Source organism: Eschrichtius robustus, chromosome 11, assembly GCF_028021215.1.
Source record: "Eschrichtius robustus isolate mEscRob2 chromosome 11, mEscRob2.pri, whole genome shotgun sequence".
Lineage (NCBI taxonomy): Eukaryota > Metazoa > Chordata > Mammalia > Artiodactyla > Eschrichtiidae > Eschrichtius > Eschrichtius robustus.
In genome coordinates, this window is record NC_090834.1 from 90,018,901 (window position 1) to 90,037,778 (window position 18,878).

Genomic DNA, 18,878 nt, shown 5'->3' on the forward strand with positions numbered 1-18,878 from the left:
CCAGCCCTGGGCCGACCTCTCTTCATTCTGTTCTGCCTGGCCTTGGCCAGAGCCCTCAGGCTGTAAAGGACAGAAGAGGCCTGAGGCTGAAGCTGGGGTTGGGGGGGTCTCTGACCCCCAGGGGGATCTCGGGAAGAGCACAGGTAGAATGAGAGAGAGGAAACCAGACCTCTGTTGGGGAAAGTCAGTGAACACAGAGACCTCGGAATCCTTGCCTTGGGGAGAGGGTGGAAGTTCCATTAGTGCAGGTTTTCCCATCTAAGTTTTCCCAAGCTCTTGAGCAAAGGGCCCTGCCCTGTTAAGCCTTTGGTCCAGAATCAAGAGACCTGTGATCTTAAAATAATATTTGAGCTTATTAATATTTAATAATATTTAATAAGCTCAAGTTCCTCTCTGCAGAGTTCTCTTTTAATGCTCACCTCTCTGCACTTTAAAAACCACGTGGAGAAGAGGGTTTCCTGTAGTTTAGCATCTGTCCCACCCACAAGGTGCCACTTAACACTGCAGTACGATCAGCTGGTCTGCGCAGTCTGAAACCAGGTCCACTAGCCCCTAGCTCAGGTCATTCATGTCTTCTCAAAGAATCAGTTACCTCCTGCATCAAATGGGGATAACAAAAGTGCCTACCACATACCACTGTTGTGAGAATTAAATGAATTTTTAGGTGTAAAATGTTGGAAACCTCATATGGGCCTGATTAGGTGCTAGGTGAATGTTTGCAGTTGTCCTCACGGCCGTGGGAATTGCACATGTCATTGGGTCTCAGGAACTGGCCTTATCCCCATCTTCAAGAAAACCAACTTCCCCAGACACATAGCTACTCTGGGACCAAATCAGAAAAAAATCTAATTCTGCCTCATCCTTCCTGAGGAGATGACAAAAGGAACCAGGCACATCTAGGTGGTGCCTGTTGGAAAATACATTCATTCATTTTGGACCGTCTGGAGAAGTCTGGTTCGGAGAATTGAGAGTCTCTGGGCACAGCGTGATGGTAGGTCATCTCCTGTGGTCTTCACATGGGACACACTGTGTCTGTCATTCCTGTCTCAGGAGATCCGTCCTCAGAAGGGACCCCATGACAGGATGTGAAAAGGCTGTGCTCGTCTCTGAGATGACACTGGCAAAGTCCAGGCAGACAACGCCAGTTGCAAAGCTGAAAGTTGGTCTCTGAAACATTTGCCTTCAGGGAAAACAGCAGAGGTTCTCAGAAGCAAATGCTTTGGTTTAAAAACATTTAAACATTTGAAGTGTCCACTAGGGAATTCTCAACCAGGCCCAGCTGGTGATTCTTTTAGATGTGACGTGGGGGGTGGACCCGAGACGTGTTCTGTTTGCATCCTACACGTCTGCTTGTCCTGTGTGTGGGGGAGAACATTCATTCGTTCACTCATTTGTTCCACATGTGGCTACTCTGTGTGGTGCTGCACAGGGTCCTGGGGACACATGCTGAAGGAGAGACGCGGTCCCTGCTGTCATGAAGCCCACAAGAAAGTTCCAAACTTCCAGAATCCTGGAATTTCTAATTACTGAAGAGACCTTAAAGATAATAATTTCTTGTAATTCTTTACCTGTTTCTGTCACAGACATCTTTTTTTTTTTAATTTTATTTTTATATTTATTTTTGGTTGTGTTGGGTCTTCGTTTCTGTGCGAGGGCTTTCTCTAGTTGTGGCAAGCGGGGGCCACTCTTCATCGCGGTGCGCGGGCCTCTCACTATCGCGGCCTCTCTTGTTGGGAGCACAGGCTCCAGACGCGCAGGCTTAGTAACTGTGGCTCACGGGCCCAGCTGCCCTGCGGCATGTGGGATCTTCCCAGACCAGGGCTCGAACCCGTGTCCCCTGCATTGGCAGGCAGATTCTCAACCGCTGCGCCACCAGGGAAGCCCTGTCACAGACATCTTTGAGGAGCTAATGGAAACTGAGGGATGCTGTCTCCAGCCAAACACCGACACACACACGCGTGCGCACAAGCATGTAGACACGTATATACGTACACACACAGTCGCGTGTAATTTCCCAGGTTTATAGACCCCTGAAGACCAACTTGTGGATCCCAGGTTGAACACGTCTTGTCACTCAGCTCCATTGCTAGTCGGCTGTGTAATATCCCCACCCTCACTCACCTCTTAGGAAAATTTGGACACGTGCACATAATGGTGAGTTGGGTAAAGATTACACAGTGCTGTACTCTCAGCAGACGCTGTGCTTTTCTATGACTCTCGAAGTGACTGGAGCAAACCAAGAAGCTGTTAGTCTCAGGCCCAGGGCGATTTTACTAGAAAGATCTGTTTTCCTTGATGTGAGGCTTAGTGAAAAATATAGGTAAAATTAATGGTGTTATGGGTCAGCTTTGGTTTATCCAAATAAGAATGAATTTACCCGGAACCCCACATAATTGGCAGCATAGCACAGAAGTTAGAACCCTGACTCTCCCACTTGGGTGACTTTAGATACACTGTTTAACCTCTTTGTGCCTCAGTTTCCTTGTCTCTAAAGTGGGTTTGGCAATAGTGCCCACTCCATGGCACCTTTGTGAGAATTAATTTAGCTGAAGTAGATCAGCCACCTAATAAGTATGCAATACTCATTGGCTCTGATTCAGTGCCAAACACCGTATCAAGTGTTTGACATATCTTGTCTCATTTCACAGTCCCACAAACCCTGATGTTATTGTCATCCCATCAAGGAGAAGGCTGAGTGTCAGAGAGGGTAAGAAACTAACTAGCTGTGTAACCTGGAGGGAGTGGTTACACAGTGAGTGAGTGTTAGGATTTGAACCCAGTTTGGGGTGGATCTCTTCTAAGTTGAACTACCAGCCTTCCCATGAGTTGGTGCCAGAGAGTTGGTTAAACGGTTCTCTTGCAGAGCTCCTTTTTTGTGGTCTTCCTGACAGGTTACTGATAGACCTCTTCCCATGTGGGCAATGAGATCCTTGGGTGCTGGGCCGATGACCCCTCTGTCCTCCTGGCAACCCCATCATAACGAACACCCTCCAGAAAAGGCTCCACCCTGAATCTGAAAGTGGCCTCCAAACGTTAATGTTGCCCGTTGGGTCTCTTGGAGGGAGGAACTTGGACTCTTTCCTTTATTACATGATACAGGAGATTTATTGGAGACCAGAGGGCTTAACGGAAAACATTCTTGATTCACGTCCAGTTGGACAGGCTTGTTTGAGAGATGCAATTGGCCATTTAATATTAGGCTCTTGAGTCACGGCAGCTCCCGGATCACAGGGATCTCTGTTTCTCAGGAGAGATGCACAGATATCTCCGGAGTCCAGCCTCTCTACAGGGGTTTGCAGTGTGGCCAGTGCCATTGCCATGGACACGGGTGCCTGTCCAGTGGTCTGTGGTCCGTGGCTACTCACGCCTCGGCCTTACCCTAACCTTACTTGAACCTTGGGGATATTCTCAGCTATACATGGGGGAGGTTGAGAGGGCAAAACGAGTTATGTAAATCGGGGTGAGGAGTATAGTGTGCCCTGGTGGTTAAGCCTGTGGACTCTCGGTGCCCAGGCTGGCTGGGTTTGAATCCTGGCTCCATCGTTACGAGCTCTGTGAACCTGAGCATGTTTCTTCCCCTCTCTGTGCCTCAGTTTCTGTATCGGGAAAGGTGGGGATAATAATATTACCTACTTCATAGGGTTGTTTTACGGATAAAATGAGTTAATACTTGTCAAATGCTTAGAAGAGTGCCTGGCATATACATAATAAGTGCACAATATGTGTTAGCTGCTATTATTGCTGTTAGTATTATCAATACCCTTTGGGGTAATAATTTCTGCTTGCATAAGTGTTAAGAAAGCCTGTTGGAAAGTCTTCATAAATTATCAGGGCTTAACGGATACACAGCCCTGAAGGCTTTGTCCTTTTTAAGACACGAGGGACCCAGAGGGGAGGAACTGTGAATACTGTTGACCTGAAGTGAAGGTTTTGGCACCGTCTTTGTAATTCCCAGATGGCTGAATGCCATCAAGATTAGGAGTTGGACCTTTTCTATGTGTGAGATTAAGATAAATGTAAGCCGTGGAATTCTCACATTGCATAGAATTTCTTCATTCATTCAGCAGCCCTTTTCTGATACCTACTACACACGCTGTGTAAGCCTCGCATTTCTAGGAAGGCTGAAGCTTGATTTTATCTGTCCCTTCCTGTCTTGGCTGACCTCAAGCACACACATCACACATTCACTACTCACATGCACACCTAGAAACACACTTACACATTCCTGTGTGTATCGTCTATCAAGTGATGTTGGCTGCCGCCCGTGGAACTCAAGGGATTTTATTCAAAAGTCTCAGTGTGAATCGGTTCCTTTTGCATTTGCATATTCTGTGTGCCAGGTGGCAAACTCTAATTTATTTTAATAAGACGGAAACTGCCATTCAGCTCCAAACCACCGTCCATGCCTCAGACTTTATTTTTAACCTAGGAGTGACAGCAGCCACCTGGCCACACGCTGATGGGCGGTCTGCCTCTCCTGGCATCTGCTGAAGTGTCCTCTGTCTCCCTCACCTCCAAGAAACTGATTGGGAGGCTTTGCTTCTCTTTTGTAAGCTACACACAGAGGGCCTCCGGAAGGACGGTCACCCAGCGTGACAGTTTCCTTTGGCAAAGATTGGCCAACCGAGGCCAAAGCTGAAAATGTCAGTAAAAACAAACAGCATTTCAAAAGGGCCTTGTACATTTCCCCCCTCTGTGCTCCCCTGGCCTCATCAGCCAAGTACTGTGTGAGTGGCTTCCAAAGGACACCACTCCAAAAAGGAATTAGTCTCCCCAAAACACGTTTTCTCCATTTCACCTAGTTCTAATGTTTTTTAAAAGCACCTCCACGCTAATGATACAAAGAAAAGAGAATCACTTGATATTGGCTTACGTCTTTGCAAAGCTCTATTTTTTATTTCTTCTTTTACTATTTTCAGAGTCGAGAAAGGTTGTAGAGAAGTTTAACAGTTTTCTTATCGTCTCGATTTGCATTCGTCAGACTCTGTTTTCTAGTGATTGGAAGCTGCTTCCTGCTCAGAGAGGAGAAAGCAGTTGTTGGCAGCACAATTCCATTAACACTGACCCTATCTTTGTCATTATGTAACAGTTGTTTAGGTGTATCTCTCCCCTCCAGAGTGAAGACTTGCTCTAATGATATGAAAGGATTCTTGGGCACATAGCAAAGTGGATTGGAGCATGGGTTTTGGCGTTAAACAGACCTGAGGTGGAATTCCAGCTCTGCCACTTAACGGCTGGGTGACTTTGCAAAGTCGTTTCATTTTTCTGAGCTTCAGTTTCTTCACCTATAAATAATACATACGTACATACAAGTCACCTCTCAGGGTCTTTGAAAGGTGATGCCACACAGAACCCCAAAGTTGCTGGGTAACCAGGGATGCCGCAGTTGCAGGCTTCTCCGCCCTGGCTATCAGCTCAGAAATGTAAAACAAAGCAACTGGGATTCAGGAAGGCAACTACAGGCTCTGGACAGCAATTCTCACTTCCTTGGGCAGCTCACTTTTCTGAGCCTCAGGTTTCTCATTGATAAATAAGCAGAATCTTCCTGATGACCTCTGGACCCACCCACGTGAGAGAGAGAGTCTGAGTTAAAGCCAATTCTGTCTGAATTGAGACTGACAGAGTGGTGTCTGGCATTGGCAGAGTCAGTGTCTGACTGTCTTTGAGGCTCAAGGAAGTGCTCCTGCTTCACCAGGACAGCTTCAAGGACATAACCTTTCTGTGTTGGCATTTACTCAAGCGCAAACTGGGCATCATACAGAAGAATATTAAGTTTTCAGTTTAAGGGCTTTGAAGTCTTTTGAGATTGTTACAGAGGACCAGGGAACACCAGGTGATTTTTTTTTTTTTTTTCAGCTCCTTATTGAGATTTCAGATTCATGTCTGCAAACTCACAGAAGTCCTAGGGCTAAATCATTTTTAAACTGGTTGGTAGCAGTTAGGTTTCATTTTGGATGCATTAACTCTTGAGAGTAAAGAACAGGTCTTGGATCTATCTGTCAATATGTTCAAAGTGTGTTTTTGAAGAAATTCCAATGAGTTGTTCATTTATTCAACAAATATTTGTGAAGCATCTGCTCTCTGTCAGCCACTGATGAGAGTGTTAGAGAAACAGCTATAAACAGGCTAAAGGCCCTTGCTTTCTTGGAGTTTCCATCAAAAGAAAGGGCAGACAGAAAAAACCAAATGCACAAATAAATAGACAAGTTGCTGTGAAGACACAAAAGCATAGTAAGTTGAGGGAGACGCTGAGGGTTGGATAAGAATGTTCAGGGAAGGGACCCTAAGTTGAGGTGATTTCAAGTTGAAAAACAAAATGTGATGATCAGAGGACAGTACATTCTGGACAGAAATGGCCATCAACAGAGGAATGGATACAAAGATGTGGTCTATATATACAATGGAATACTACTCAGCCATAGAAAAGAACTAAATTTTGCCATTTGCAGCAACATGGATGGACTTAGAGGGCATTATGCTAAGTGAAATAAGTCAGAGAAAGACAAATACTGTATGCTATCACTTATATGGGGAACCTAAAAGATAAAACAAACTAGTGAATATAACAAAAAAACAGACTCACAGATGTAGAGAACAAACTAGTGGTTAGCAGTTGGGAGGGGCCGGGGGACAATATAGGGGTAGGGGAGTAGGAGGTACAAACCACTGGGTGTAAGATAAGCTACAGGGATGTATTGTACAACACAGGGAATATAGCCAATATTTTGTAATAACTGTGAATGGAGTGTAACCTTTAAAAATTGTATAAAAAAATTTTTAAAAAACCTAAACATGTAAAATGCACTCATATCAGTAAGTTAGGTCCGATATTGTTTTGTATCCCATCTATCCCATCTTGTTCTATCTGATATTGTTTTGTATCCCATCTATCCCATCTTGTTCTAACTCCCCCTTAGAACTGACTTCCACACATATACCCTATCAATATATTTTTTGCACAATCTTAAAAAAAAAAAAAAGAAATGGTAAAGTCAGACCTAAATGTTCTAAGGTGGGAGAGGGCTCAGAATGTCCAAAGGAACTGAAGGAAAGCTTTGTGCCTGGAACAGAGTGAGCTACTTAAAGGTTAGGAGCCAGGTCATGTGGGTCTTATCAGCCGTGATAAGGAAATTTATTCTGGGTGTGACTAGAAGTCACTGGAGGTTATCAGCTGGGGAGCCATACCACGTGATTGTGGGAAAATACTCATTAAGTGGAAAAAAAGATTCCTACACCTAAAACTGTATATTTAGTACCATTTAAACTACGCAAGTACATACATAACACACACTTTCAGAAAACAAACTGAAACAAGATATAGAAAACTGTTTAAAATGTTTGCAGTAGTTTTCTTAGAGGTGGACTTGCTTTTCCTTCATTACTTCCCTGAATTTTGTAAGTTTTCCCCAAGTTTGTGCTACTTTCCTAATCAGAAATAAATCACATGCTTTGTAAAAACTTTGTTGTGGAGCAGTCGGCGGAGAGAATGTAAAAGTGATGCTACTTTTGCCTCTTATCTCAGATTTGAGAGTGAAGTAATGATGCTTTGAAATGCTACAGTGAATGTTGAAGGCTCTGGCCAGTAGGGAAGATTATTTGGCTTTTTAATGAGGCTGCTCTAAAACAGACTTCTTATCCTTTCCAAATTATTGATGCAGAAGAATCTAACCTTTTCTTTTCATCCCATAGATCTAAATATAACCTGCCGATACGCAGGTATATTCCACGTGGAGAAGAATGGTCGCTACAGCATCTCGAAGACTGAGGCTGCTGACCTCTGCAAGGCCTTCAATTGTACGCTGCCCACCATGGCCCAGATGGAGGCAGCCCTGCGTATAGGGTTTGAGACCTGCAGGTAAGGGACCAGCCCCCACCTGCTGCGGGAAAGTAGGCTGCCCGGGTCCAGGGGGTGGGGCTCAGACCCAGGAAGGCTCCTCCGTGACAGCTGAATGGCTGCTTGCCTGAGGAGTTGGCACCACCCATTAATCTGACCAAGTCCATCTGGAACCAGTATGACCACTGAAATTGAGGGCCGGCTGAAGACACCTTTGTGAATCACAGAGGGAGGGGTTGCCTAGAGGAGGCCCTTAAGGGTCCTGTGTTGGAAGCCACTTGCCTGAGGTGCTTCCACAGCATGCTCTCCAGGCATTGAAGAAGCGTGCAATATCATTGTCAGAACCACAAGAGAAAGGGAACCAAATAACAGTGTTTAAAATAAATGTGTGCCTGGTGGAGCCTTCACCCTGCAGACTTGGCTAAAGCAGGTTTTTCAAACAACTCTCTCTCTTTTGATTTTGTTTCTCTTCTCTGTTGCTCTGATATGAGAGAAAAGGGCATGAAAATTATTGAGATGTATTGTTACAAGTGATGGGAAAGCGATGAGAGGGACCAACAGAGGCCTCCTGAGAGGCCGCCTACCAGACATCACAGTGCTCAGGGAGCTGTCCTCAGGCCCAGGATATCTGCTCCCAGGATATTCACAGCAGGCATGGCCCTTATTTTTCTGAATTTCTCGTGGCCCTGTGGAAAGTGGTGCACATTAAGAGCGAGCAGTGGCGACCACCGTGGTGAAGCGTTTCGGTTTGGTTTGTTTTCTTTAGAAGAACTCTGGGGAATCTGGACGACTGCTCTCTGAAGTTTCCACCCCAGCCTGCAGCTACCCCTCTGCACTTTTGCAATGTGATAGCGTTAGGTAACGTGGTGGTTCCCTTTTCTCTTCAACGCGCAAACACGCAAACACAGGCTGCTTTTTAAAAAGTCAAGCTGCAGAACTCTTTATGGAAACCATTAGATGTAAGTTAAATCCATCTATCCCCTGTGCTTTGTGCTTGGTTACAGAGTAGGGCACCCATAGTGTGGGTGGGAACTGAGATACTTCTGCTGATGAGGAAAAAGCAGCTTCACAATTGCACTAATCCGGTAGCCACCAGCCACAGACGGCTATTCACACTTAATTATAATTAAATAAAATCAAAACTTTAGCTCTTCATTGGCACTAGCTACGTTTCAGGTGCTCAATTAGCCACAGATGACTGACTAGTGGCTACTTTATCGGACAATGTAGATTATAGAACATTTCTGTTTTGCAGAAAGTTCTAATGAGCAGCGCTGCTCTAAAACAAAGAGCAGATGTGTGCAGGCATCTGTGTGTGTTCAGAGCAGGGTCTTGGGAGAATATAAAAGGAGCAGATAGCTCTGGTAGCTTCTGAACCTGAGCTGTAGGCTGCAGTGAAGGAAAGCTAATTAGCAGGTCCACTTATTTGATTCCTAAGGCTCGTTGTTTAAATATGGCCCTGACTAGGCCAGTGGCCTAAGAAAGTGGATTTAGTAAGCTGAATTTTGATTGTGAAATGCAGACAAGGCGAATTTGCTAAATACAGAAAAGTTCTCATATGCTGAAAACAGGGGAAGTTCTTATTGTACCTACTGGCCAATCATCCAGCCCTTAGATGCTGGGTGACCCCAGCCCACCTGCCCGTATCCCTCTCTTAATTCTCAGACTGCACCAGTTATATGACCCCACTTTGCAGAGGAAGCAACTGAGGCTTAGTTGCAGCCAGCCCTGGGCCACATCACTTTCATGGGGAGGAGTTCAGATTCCAGACCAGCTTCTGGGCCCAGGGCAAGATTTAATGACCCCGCTCTCCCTAAGGACTGAGAGCAAAAGGGAGATGAAAGTCTGGTGCACGGATGGATTTGCTGAGTATTTCTTTCCTCCCGGGGAACAACAACCTACTCATGAAGTATACACATATATAAATTTTAATATCTCCAACTTACAGACAGGACGAGACATAAAACCAGCGGTCGACACGATGTGGTAAAAACTCAGGAATAATTTAAATTCTAGAATGTCGGTGTGATACAGCCTAGCAGAATGTGATGGGAATGGGGTGGGGAGGAGGCTCACCAAGGAGTGTTATTATTTTAAAAAAACAAAGAAAAACTGTGCCAAAGACAGCTATCGTTCTACCCATAGCTGGTTTTAAGTGTTGCAAAACTTATTTCCATACTTTCACTCAGGTAGCTATGAATCAGATACCTGCCACAGGACAGATGCGAGAGTCTCACAGGGGACGAAGAACCTTAGCATCTCCTTTCTTCTGTCTGCCCCACCCTGATTAGTAGCAATTCTCAGAAACATGGAAACTTACTAACATTTAATTGCGGCCACTCCCCCCCACCAAGCTCAGGAGTCTTTGGAGAAACCAGTCTGGCCGTTCAGATGAGGAATTAGTCATGTCAGCTTTTGCAACTTAGACATAATGAGTTCGATGTGCTTAGAAATTTCACACTCACAACCATTCCCATAGGTCTTGCAGGGTGATGCAGTACGTACTGTCACCCCCGGCAGGAAAGATTAAAAGGATTTGGGCTGTGCATTTTAGCCAGCACTGCATTTTCAAAAACCTGTTGGTTTTAGCTTCTCCGTCTCTGCTCTTCCCTTGCCTCTGCCTCTTCCCTTGTAAATGGTATTTTCTCAGCCCACATCTCATTTTCTGAGGCGTTTTATATTGGAGAGAAATCGTGCGGTAACTATTCTGCCACCACGATGCTGATCGAAGAGGCTGGGTGCTGTATGTTGTATCTGAAAGAGCCTCCGGCTCCAAACTGCTCCCAGAAACACGATGGTGGGGCAAAGGGGCTTAAGCTCTTCTCTGCTGCTTCTGGAAAACTCCTGAGCTAATGAGACATTGCTATCTACTTAACCACTCTGACTCCCATTTTAATGATGGTCAATTTACTTCCACTGGCAATGGAATTATGCCTGAGATGCTCATGGGACGAGATGCGTTGTATCTGGCGTATAAACAAGGCTTTGTGTTTAGAACAATGAGATCTGGCGTGAGGGAATCACAGGAAAAGGTGAGGCCAGGGAAGAAGAGGAGGGGATGGGAAATGAGGCAGGTTTGCCATTCGTGGACTGAAATGAAGAGCCACCTAGTTCTGTCTGATGCGAGCCAGTCATTTTCTGTATTTTCGGGCAAATAGGAAGGTAATGGCGGGCCAGAGTGGGTCTCACATGGTCAAGGGGTCATTCTGTCCGTGACTTGGGCTTCCCTCTGCTTGCTCAAACTGGCCTGACTGCTGACCATAGATTTTATTTGAAACTAATTTTTTTTTTCTTTCATGAATCGATTTTTTAAGACACTTTTTATAGAGCTCCAAAAAAATCACTTTGTCTTCATCAGCCTTGTTGGTCCCCTTTCACTGTCCCTCTGCTGTTATTTTTGGCTTTCCCATAACTCAGTTGTCGAAACCTGTAGCACCCCTGGGGTGAACTGAAGGAAGTATTGCACTGCATGAAATGTCATTCGATGGGATATTATGAAATCCCTGCTTATAGCCTCGCGGGTGGATGACCTCTTGTTTTTCTTTTGCAGGTACGGGTTCATAGATGGGCACGTGGTGATCCCCCGGATCCACCCCAATTCCGTCTGTGCTGCGAACAACACGGGAGTGTACATCCTTACATCCAATACCTCCCAGTATGACACGTATTGCTTCAATGCTTCAGGTTGGTTCCAAGTGGATTGGCTTTGTGTTCTGGGTTGCTTTTGGCCTGCCAGCCTTCGGCAACATGGCTGACAATCTTGGCTTAAGTGGGGATTCGTGTAGCCTCCATTCACATAACAGATGTTCACTGAATATCTCTCCAGTAGAAGAAGGATTCCTGTCTCCAGGGTGCTTACCTGCTAAGTTGGAAAGGCCAACAATAAACAAATACATATTAAATAACTTACATGAAGTCAGAGAGTAACAAGTGTTACAAAAAAGAAAGCAGAGCAAGGGGCTACAGAGTGCTGGGGATGCTTTGTTTTCCTGAGAAGATAGTCAGGGAAAGTGCCTCCGAGGAGCTGGGTATAAGGAGAGCCCTGAGCGAAGCGAGGGAGGGAAGCCATGGCACGGTGGAGAGCAGTGCAAAGCCAGGCCTGTGGGAGCATCATGGCCTGTGCTGAGAGTAGCAGGGAGGCCATGTTGGATAAAACCCGGTGATCAGAGGGGAGAAAGCCGGGGAATGAAGTCAGAGAGGTAGGCAGGTGCCAGATCGCATAGGGCTTTGTAAGCTGTGGTAGAGAGTTTGGACTTTATTCTCAGTGTGATGGGAAGTTATGGCAGAGTTTTGAATAAGGGAGTGACATGAATCGAATCTAATGGTAGCATTGGGGCATAAGCCAAATGGCTTCGCTTAGCGGTGTTTGTTATATGTTGGGGCTGGAGAGAAGGCTGGGAGGTTATATGGTAGGCCTTTGACCTTCTTGAGTCCTTACCCAACAATTGAAAACCCAACAGCTAGAGAATAAGAAAGCCAAGTTAGGATATGCATGCTGGGCTGCTGGCCAGGCCCCCCTCCCTGTGTAAGGGACTTGCTTCTAACCACCAACCTGGAGACTCATGCTTACAAGTCTAACTCAGGCCCTAGCAACATCTTAAAATTCTGTGCACCATGGGTCTTCAGGGTCTTTCGAAGAGAGCCAAACCCAGCAATGTCAAATTTTTGAATGCCAACAATCAAATGTCTTACTTCTCAAATGGGGCCTTCTGTTCCCCCCTGAAGGTTTAAGATTGTGTGAAGGGGAAGATGAAGTCACAAGGCAAATGTGACACATCTTGTTGACATGTCAGTTTCCTTAAAGGTAGGAAGGGGATGTTAAATTAGCTGGAAAATGACTTAAGATATTACCTATATGAGACAGATATTATTACATGATGACTTAAGACATTGTTTTTATAAATCAAACACAGATATTACACATGGTAGTAGAATATAAAATCTACATGGATTTTTAAGCTTAAATAGGGGCATCAAAGAAATTGTGAGATTACATCAGTAGCTTTTGGCTTCCCCACCCATCCACTGTTGTGTGAGCAGCAGGGATGAGAGTGGGAATTCAGAAGGGAATTCTAGTGCTTAGGAGAAAGAGAAAATATCAGGGCTGGTTAGTTGAAATGGAGTGCATGAGGCCAGTAAATTATGTCAAATTTATACAGGTCACTGAACCGATGGAGGGGCACTTAAAACGAGGGAAACTACAGAGTGTTTACTCTTCCCTGTTATATAAGCAAAGAACACAAATGGAGTTTGACCCAAGGAGGAGAGTCCAACTGAGGCTAAACAATACGTGGTCGCTACCCAGTCCCCATACCCATACCAGAAAGTCTATTCTAATAACATGATGAGAAAAACCACATGCAATTCAGTAGGAAAGAGACACAGAGCAACACGTGGTCTAACTAGGTTAGCTTAATGTCAGAGGTCAGAGGAAGGCTTTGGGGAGGCTTCGTGCTTTAGGTGAAGTGGTTGGTCACGTGGGAAGGGCAAATTCAAGGCCGCATACTCTCCAGCCTCTGGGCACTGCCTGTTGCTTCTCCCACTGAATCTTTTCGCGTGAATGTATGCAATAAATTATGTTGTAGTATATGCACATTGTCTCGCCTGTTTTACAAGTTGGTATCCCTTGCTGGAAAGAACCTTCACTCAAAAAGGTAGAAGCTCCCAGTGTTTTATCACCTGGAGTTGAAGCCGTCTAGGCCAGTTACTACTGAGACTTTTCTCCCTGTCCTTTTTGCCCATAGCGTTGGGCCCATCTTCAAAGAAGGGAGTGAACGGTACTGATGAACTTTCCTCTTCTTTGGGGAGGTTAGTTCTGTTAAAAAGCTTGAGATGTCCTGAGGGGTAGTGCGTGCCAAAGCAGCTGTAGCAAAGTAGTAAAGTTCAAAGCGATGGTTTTCCTTTTCTTGTATCTAAATTTACTCAATATGGTTAGAGCGCTTTTATCAATTTTCTATATGTTTTAAAAAGAGTATTTCTTGATCAACGACATGCATTCAGTAGTGTGTTGGGCAGAGTGGAGTTAGAAGGAACCAGAAGGCATATTTCTTGTCTTGGGATTTAATCTTGTTGAAGTCATGAGATGAAAAATAAAGGAGCTGGGGTCTTCCCGGATAAAGCTTCCCTTTATCCTTTATCTAAGGATAAATACATCCTAAACGTCTTGGTTTAGAGTTGAATGACGATGGGAGTGTTGAGTGAGAGACAGATCTTGATAACCTTGTGCTCTATGCCAAGGATCCCGTTGGAAAGATCTTTGAATCCATCTTAGCCTGAGACCTACAAGCAAGTGGTCAGGGCCTGGTGATGTGATCCCCACACAAACTGGCTACAGGGATCAAAGCCAGCTCCATCTTAGCAGATACTTTCTATAAGCTTACAATTTCAGCAGTGTTTTTGTAAAACACGGACTATGGTTTACAAATGAAAATAAGGCTTCATGATTTTTATTGCCTCTTTTCTCAGGGGTCAGGCCCAGCACAAGCTTGATGACTTCTGTGTTAACACAGAGAACTGACCTGAATTAGTTCATTTCTGAAGTTCGCTTTCAGTAAAATGCCTTGTTCTCTTTTGAAGGAGGAATTTAGGGGAAGATTCTGCATTCATCTGTCTATTCATTCACTCATTTATTCAACAAGTATATATTGGGCATTGAGGAAGCTGTCTTTCTATGTCACTGAGTGATTGGCTAGACTGAATAATTAACATTTCTCTTGGCCATTTTGGTGTGGTGGACGCAAGGTTTCTGAGATGCAGCCTATCAGGAAGCTCATCTCAGAGTCTTTCTAACAAATCCTTTGGTTCAGGGAAACCTCACCAGGCTTGATTCTCCCAGCAGTGCGGTGCTCATTAAACACAGTGAAAGGCTGTCCAGTGACGCCCTGTATCTGACATGGGAGCGTGAATGTATTAACTGCACATTTGGGCCAGCATCCATCTTAGTATGCTTGCCAGACTTGATGTTCTTCATAAAAGTTAGGGTGAATTGGAGCATGAAGGGGCTCCATTCGAACAAATGCTCTCATCATTTGCAAAACTGTCTTAGTGTTTTTGACATCGTGCTTCATTCTGTTACAACTTAACTCCTGGAAATCCCCAGTGTACTACTGTTACCTGCAACTGTGTTTGAATTTGGGGGAGGTTATTCCATCCCTGCCATTAAGAAGCCATAATCCAAGGCCTGTTTCTGGGTCTGAGCAATATAATAATATCAGAAACATCTCATAGGTCAGGACAGATTCTGGTGGTGTCCCCAGAACAGATTGTGTAGATACTCTGCAAGATCTCCCAGGTTGGCTATTTGCCCTGATTTTCAAGTGAGGGAATCATTGGGAAAATTTTTTGAAAACTGTAAAAATCTAAAGAAATATTATTATTGTCTCCCATGACCTGTGAATTCCTCAAAAGCAGGGACAGAAATGTTTATCTTTTTGCTCCTTGTTTATAATGTGATCTGTCATATGTGTTGAGTAAATGCTTAAAATGAATAAAAGAACTGATAGATCTGAAACTTCCTTTAATTATTTCTTATGGCATTGTCATTCAGGGTTTATCTGGATGTTTCTTGACCTGTTTGTATTTGCAGACCATTTTGGGGATTAATATCTTAGGTATGTTTACTGGAAGAATGGACTGTTGGGAAATTATATTGGTGTGGTTTTTTTTCATTCATTCAACAAATATTTGAGTGCTTCTCTGTCCCCATGACACATAAATGTTCTAGCCAAGAAAGATGAAGTTACTACTCATGTTGTGGAGTTTCCATATTTCTGTGGAGGTGGGTGGGTGGCAGAGGGTAGGGGATGTGAGATGTGACATGAACAGCCATCAAGTAAAGTGAATAAGATAATTTTAGCTAGCAGTAAACCTGAAGAAGAAATGAGAACAATATGCAATGGTGATGGATGTGGGAGAGTGGTGAGAGGCTGGTTTAGATTGGATGGTGAGGAATGGCCTTACCAAGGAGGTGACTTTCTCTTTGAAGAGTCTCTCTTCTGAGAAATCTTTTGATCAGCCCTTGCAAGAACAGCTATTTCTAAAACCTGCTCTTCTGCAGTTGAATATATAAAGCTGCCAGTTAGTTTCACTACGAGGCCAAAGAATAGGCAGGTAAAGGACATCCCCTTTATCTGTGGGAAAAGATGCTCCTAGGAACTGGGAAGCAATCAAACCCTGTTTCATCTGACTTGTGCTTTTGTCCAGTGTCATGAGTACCCAGCAATTTACGGCAGGACACTTAAAATACTTGTGATAACAGACTTCATTGTGATAGCAGTCTGCCTGCCTGCCTCCCTCTATCCATCCATCCATCCATCCATCCATCCATCCATCCATCCATCCATCCATTTATCCATCCACCCATCCATCCACCCATCCATCCATCCATCCATTTATCCATCCATCCACCCACCCATCCATCCATCCATCCATCCACTCATCCATCCATCCATCCATCCATCCATTTATCCATCCATCCATCCACCCACCCATCCATCCATCCATCCATCCATCCACTCATCCATCCATCCATCCATCCATCCATCCATCCATCCATCCATCCATTCATCCATCCATTTATCCATCCATCCATCCATCCACCCATCCATCCATCCATCCATTTATCCATCCATCCACCCACCCATCCATCCATCCATCCATCCATCCATCCATCCATTTATCCATCCATCCATCCACCCACCCATCCATCCGTCCATCCACTCATCCATCCATCCATTTATCCATCCATCCACCCACCCATTCATCCATCCATCCATCCATTTATCCATCCATCCACCCACCCACCCATCCATCCATCCATCCATCCATCCACCCACCCACCCATCCATCCATCCATCCACTCACCCATCCGTCCATCCACTCATCCATCCATCCATCCATCCATTTATCCATCCATCCACCCACCCATTCATCCATCCATCCATCCATTTATCCATCCATCCACCCACCCACCCATCCATCCATCCATCCATCCATCCATCCACCCACCCACCCATCCATCCATCCATCCACTCACCCATCCATCCATCCATCCATCCATCCATCCATCCATCCATCCACCCACCCATCCATCCATCCATCCATCCATCCATCCATCCATCCATCCATGCATCCATCCATCCATCCATCCATCCATCCATCCATCCATCCATCTCTTTGTTCTTTCCTCTTTGCCAAGAAGCAACTCTGGAAAAAACCAACCTAACAAATAAGTTTCCATTTTACATTAAAGCACACACACACACATACATACACACAGACACATATACACACACACACAGAGTATAAAAGCTGTAATACACAAATGAATCCAATCTTCCTATAACAGCAAAGCCAGTTTAAAACTCTCTGAGTTTTTAGAGCTCAACACAAGGTCCAGTTACGGAATAGAGCATTTGGGCAGGAATGGAACCATTGGTTAAAGCATTCTACAGGCTTCCTTTAGGACTCACCGGATGGCAGGCAGGGTGGAACTTTCAGGGTCTGCTTTCAGAGAGCTTTAGACAGTGCTTCTCAAAGGGCTGCTCTTGTAACATTTGTGGGTGATCAGGCAGGCCCAATATACAGTCAGAAATTTTATCCCTGAAGAAGGGGGGGAAGTAGAAGATAAATGGAGGACAAAAGAAAAAGAAGTCAGAGGCGCCTGTGATGAGATAAGCCAAAACAGAAGCCTCAGGAAATATTCTGGGCACCCGGACCAAAGGTGGACAACCTCAGAAACTATATGGGGAGAAGCAGTCTATACAGAGTAGGCACTTAGGAGATTTGTTAAATAAATTAATTAATACATTAGATGAAAGATTAGTTTTTAAAAAATATATTTCTACTAAGTAAATTCTTTGTTGATTATTTTAATCTTCAGATTCTCATGCTGTTCATGTTGATAAGCATTTGATTGCATTTGTCGGCTGTGTTTTTCCATCATTTCTGTAAATTATTGGGATTACACGTGATTTCCTCATTATAGTTCATACATTTCTTTATTTTAACATTTTTACAGTTATTCCCATATTAATTTTATAATAACAAATTAAAAATAACTTCTAATGTATACCTCATTAGAGAAGGACCATGTCTATCTTACTACCGTTGTATCCCCAGCTTTCCACAATGCTTGATATAGATCATATACATTTGTTAATGAATGAATTTGTTGGCATGGGGAGGGGAACAAGAAAGCTTCCAAAAATGTGTGCAGCAAAATAAAAGTGGAAAATGCGTCACCAAGGTCAGAGAAGTTCCTAGGAAGCTTAAGTTTCAGAAAAAGAGAATGATTTGGGATAAGTTATAATAAAATACCATCCTAACTAGTAGAAATGGACATCAATTAGGCTCCTATTTTTTTCAAGTTCTCATGCCTTTTTTTCTTTTCTACTTCATAGCTCCCCTTGAAGAAGACTGTACGTCAGTCACAGACCTGCCCAATGCCTTTGAAGGACCAATTACCATAAGTACGTATCTCTTTTAACCTTGATTGAGTTTTCCTATTCTTGGAGATAGGATGAGGTGCATTTTCTCTGTTTTATAAAATAGCATTTATTTCCCTAAGGTTAGGGACAGTGGCTGATTTACCATCCCTTCCCCTTTCCCTTCGATGACCTAGAACTGCTCTCTGGTTTACCCCAATACATTGTTCCTCAAACATCAGTCATCTGAAAACTACTTTCACATTTTTTTGGCATCTCTGTGGACACAGAACTATCATTTACTTGATACTTTTCATTTAATTGACCCATTCTTTTCTACTTAAAATACATTTTAAAAAAACTGCAAATGGAAAGCCAACATCTCTGGTTGTAAGTAAAACGTTAACCTTAAAAATAAATATAAATGTAAGAAAAATTAAATGATGTTCTTAAATTCTAGCTGCTGAAGGCTCTGAGTCTGAGCTATGTTCTCTCTCTCAGAGACAGGGATTGATAAGTGTTAGGGGTAGGGACATTCTGGCCCCCCAAATTTTCTGTTTGATTTAACTGGAGTATTGAAAAATGATAATAAAGGATATAAACTTCCTGATACGCGTTTC

General features: G+C 44.0%; 1 protein-coding gene across 14 annotated transcripts in view; it reads left to right on the top strand.

Moving 5' to 3' along the window:
• Positions 1 to 18,878, top strand: part of CD44 (CD44 molecule (IN blood group)) — an 88,209-nt gene that overhangs the window by 28,500 nt on the left and 40,831 nt on the right. For all 14 annotated transcript variants that reach the window (XM_068556653.1, XM_068556663.1, XM_068556664.1 and 11 more), the window contains exons 2-4: positions 7,690 to 7,855; positions 11,385 to 11,518; positions 18,235 to 18,303. In XM_068556653.1, coding sequence (XP_068412754.1) covers positions 7,690 to 7,855; positions 11,385 to 11,518; positions 18,235 to 18,303 — 369 coding nt within the window. The remainder of the gene's footprint in view (positions 1 to 7,689; positions 7,856 to 11,384; positions 11,519 to 18,234; positions 18,304 to 18,878) is intronic.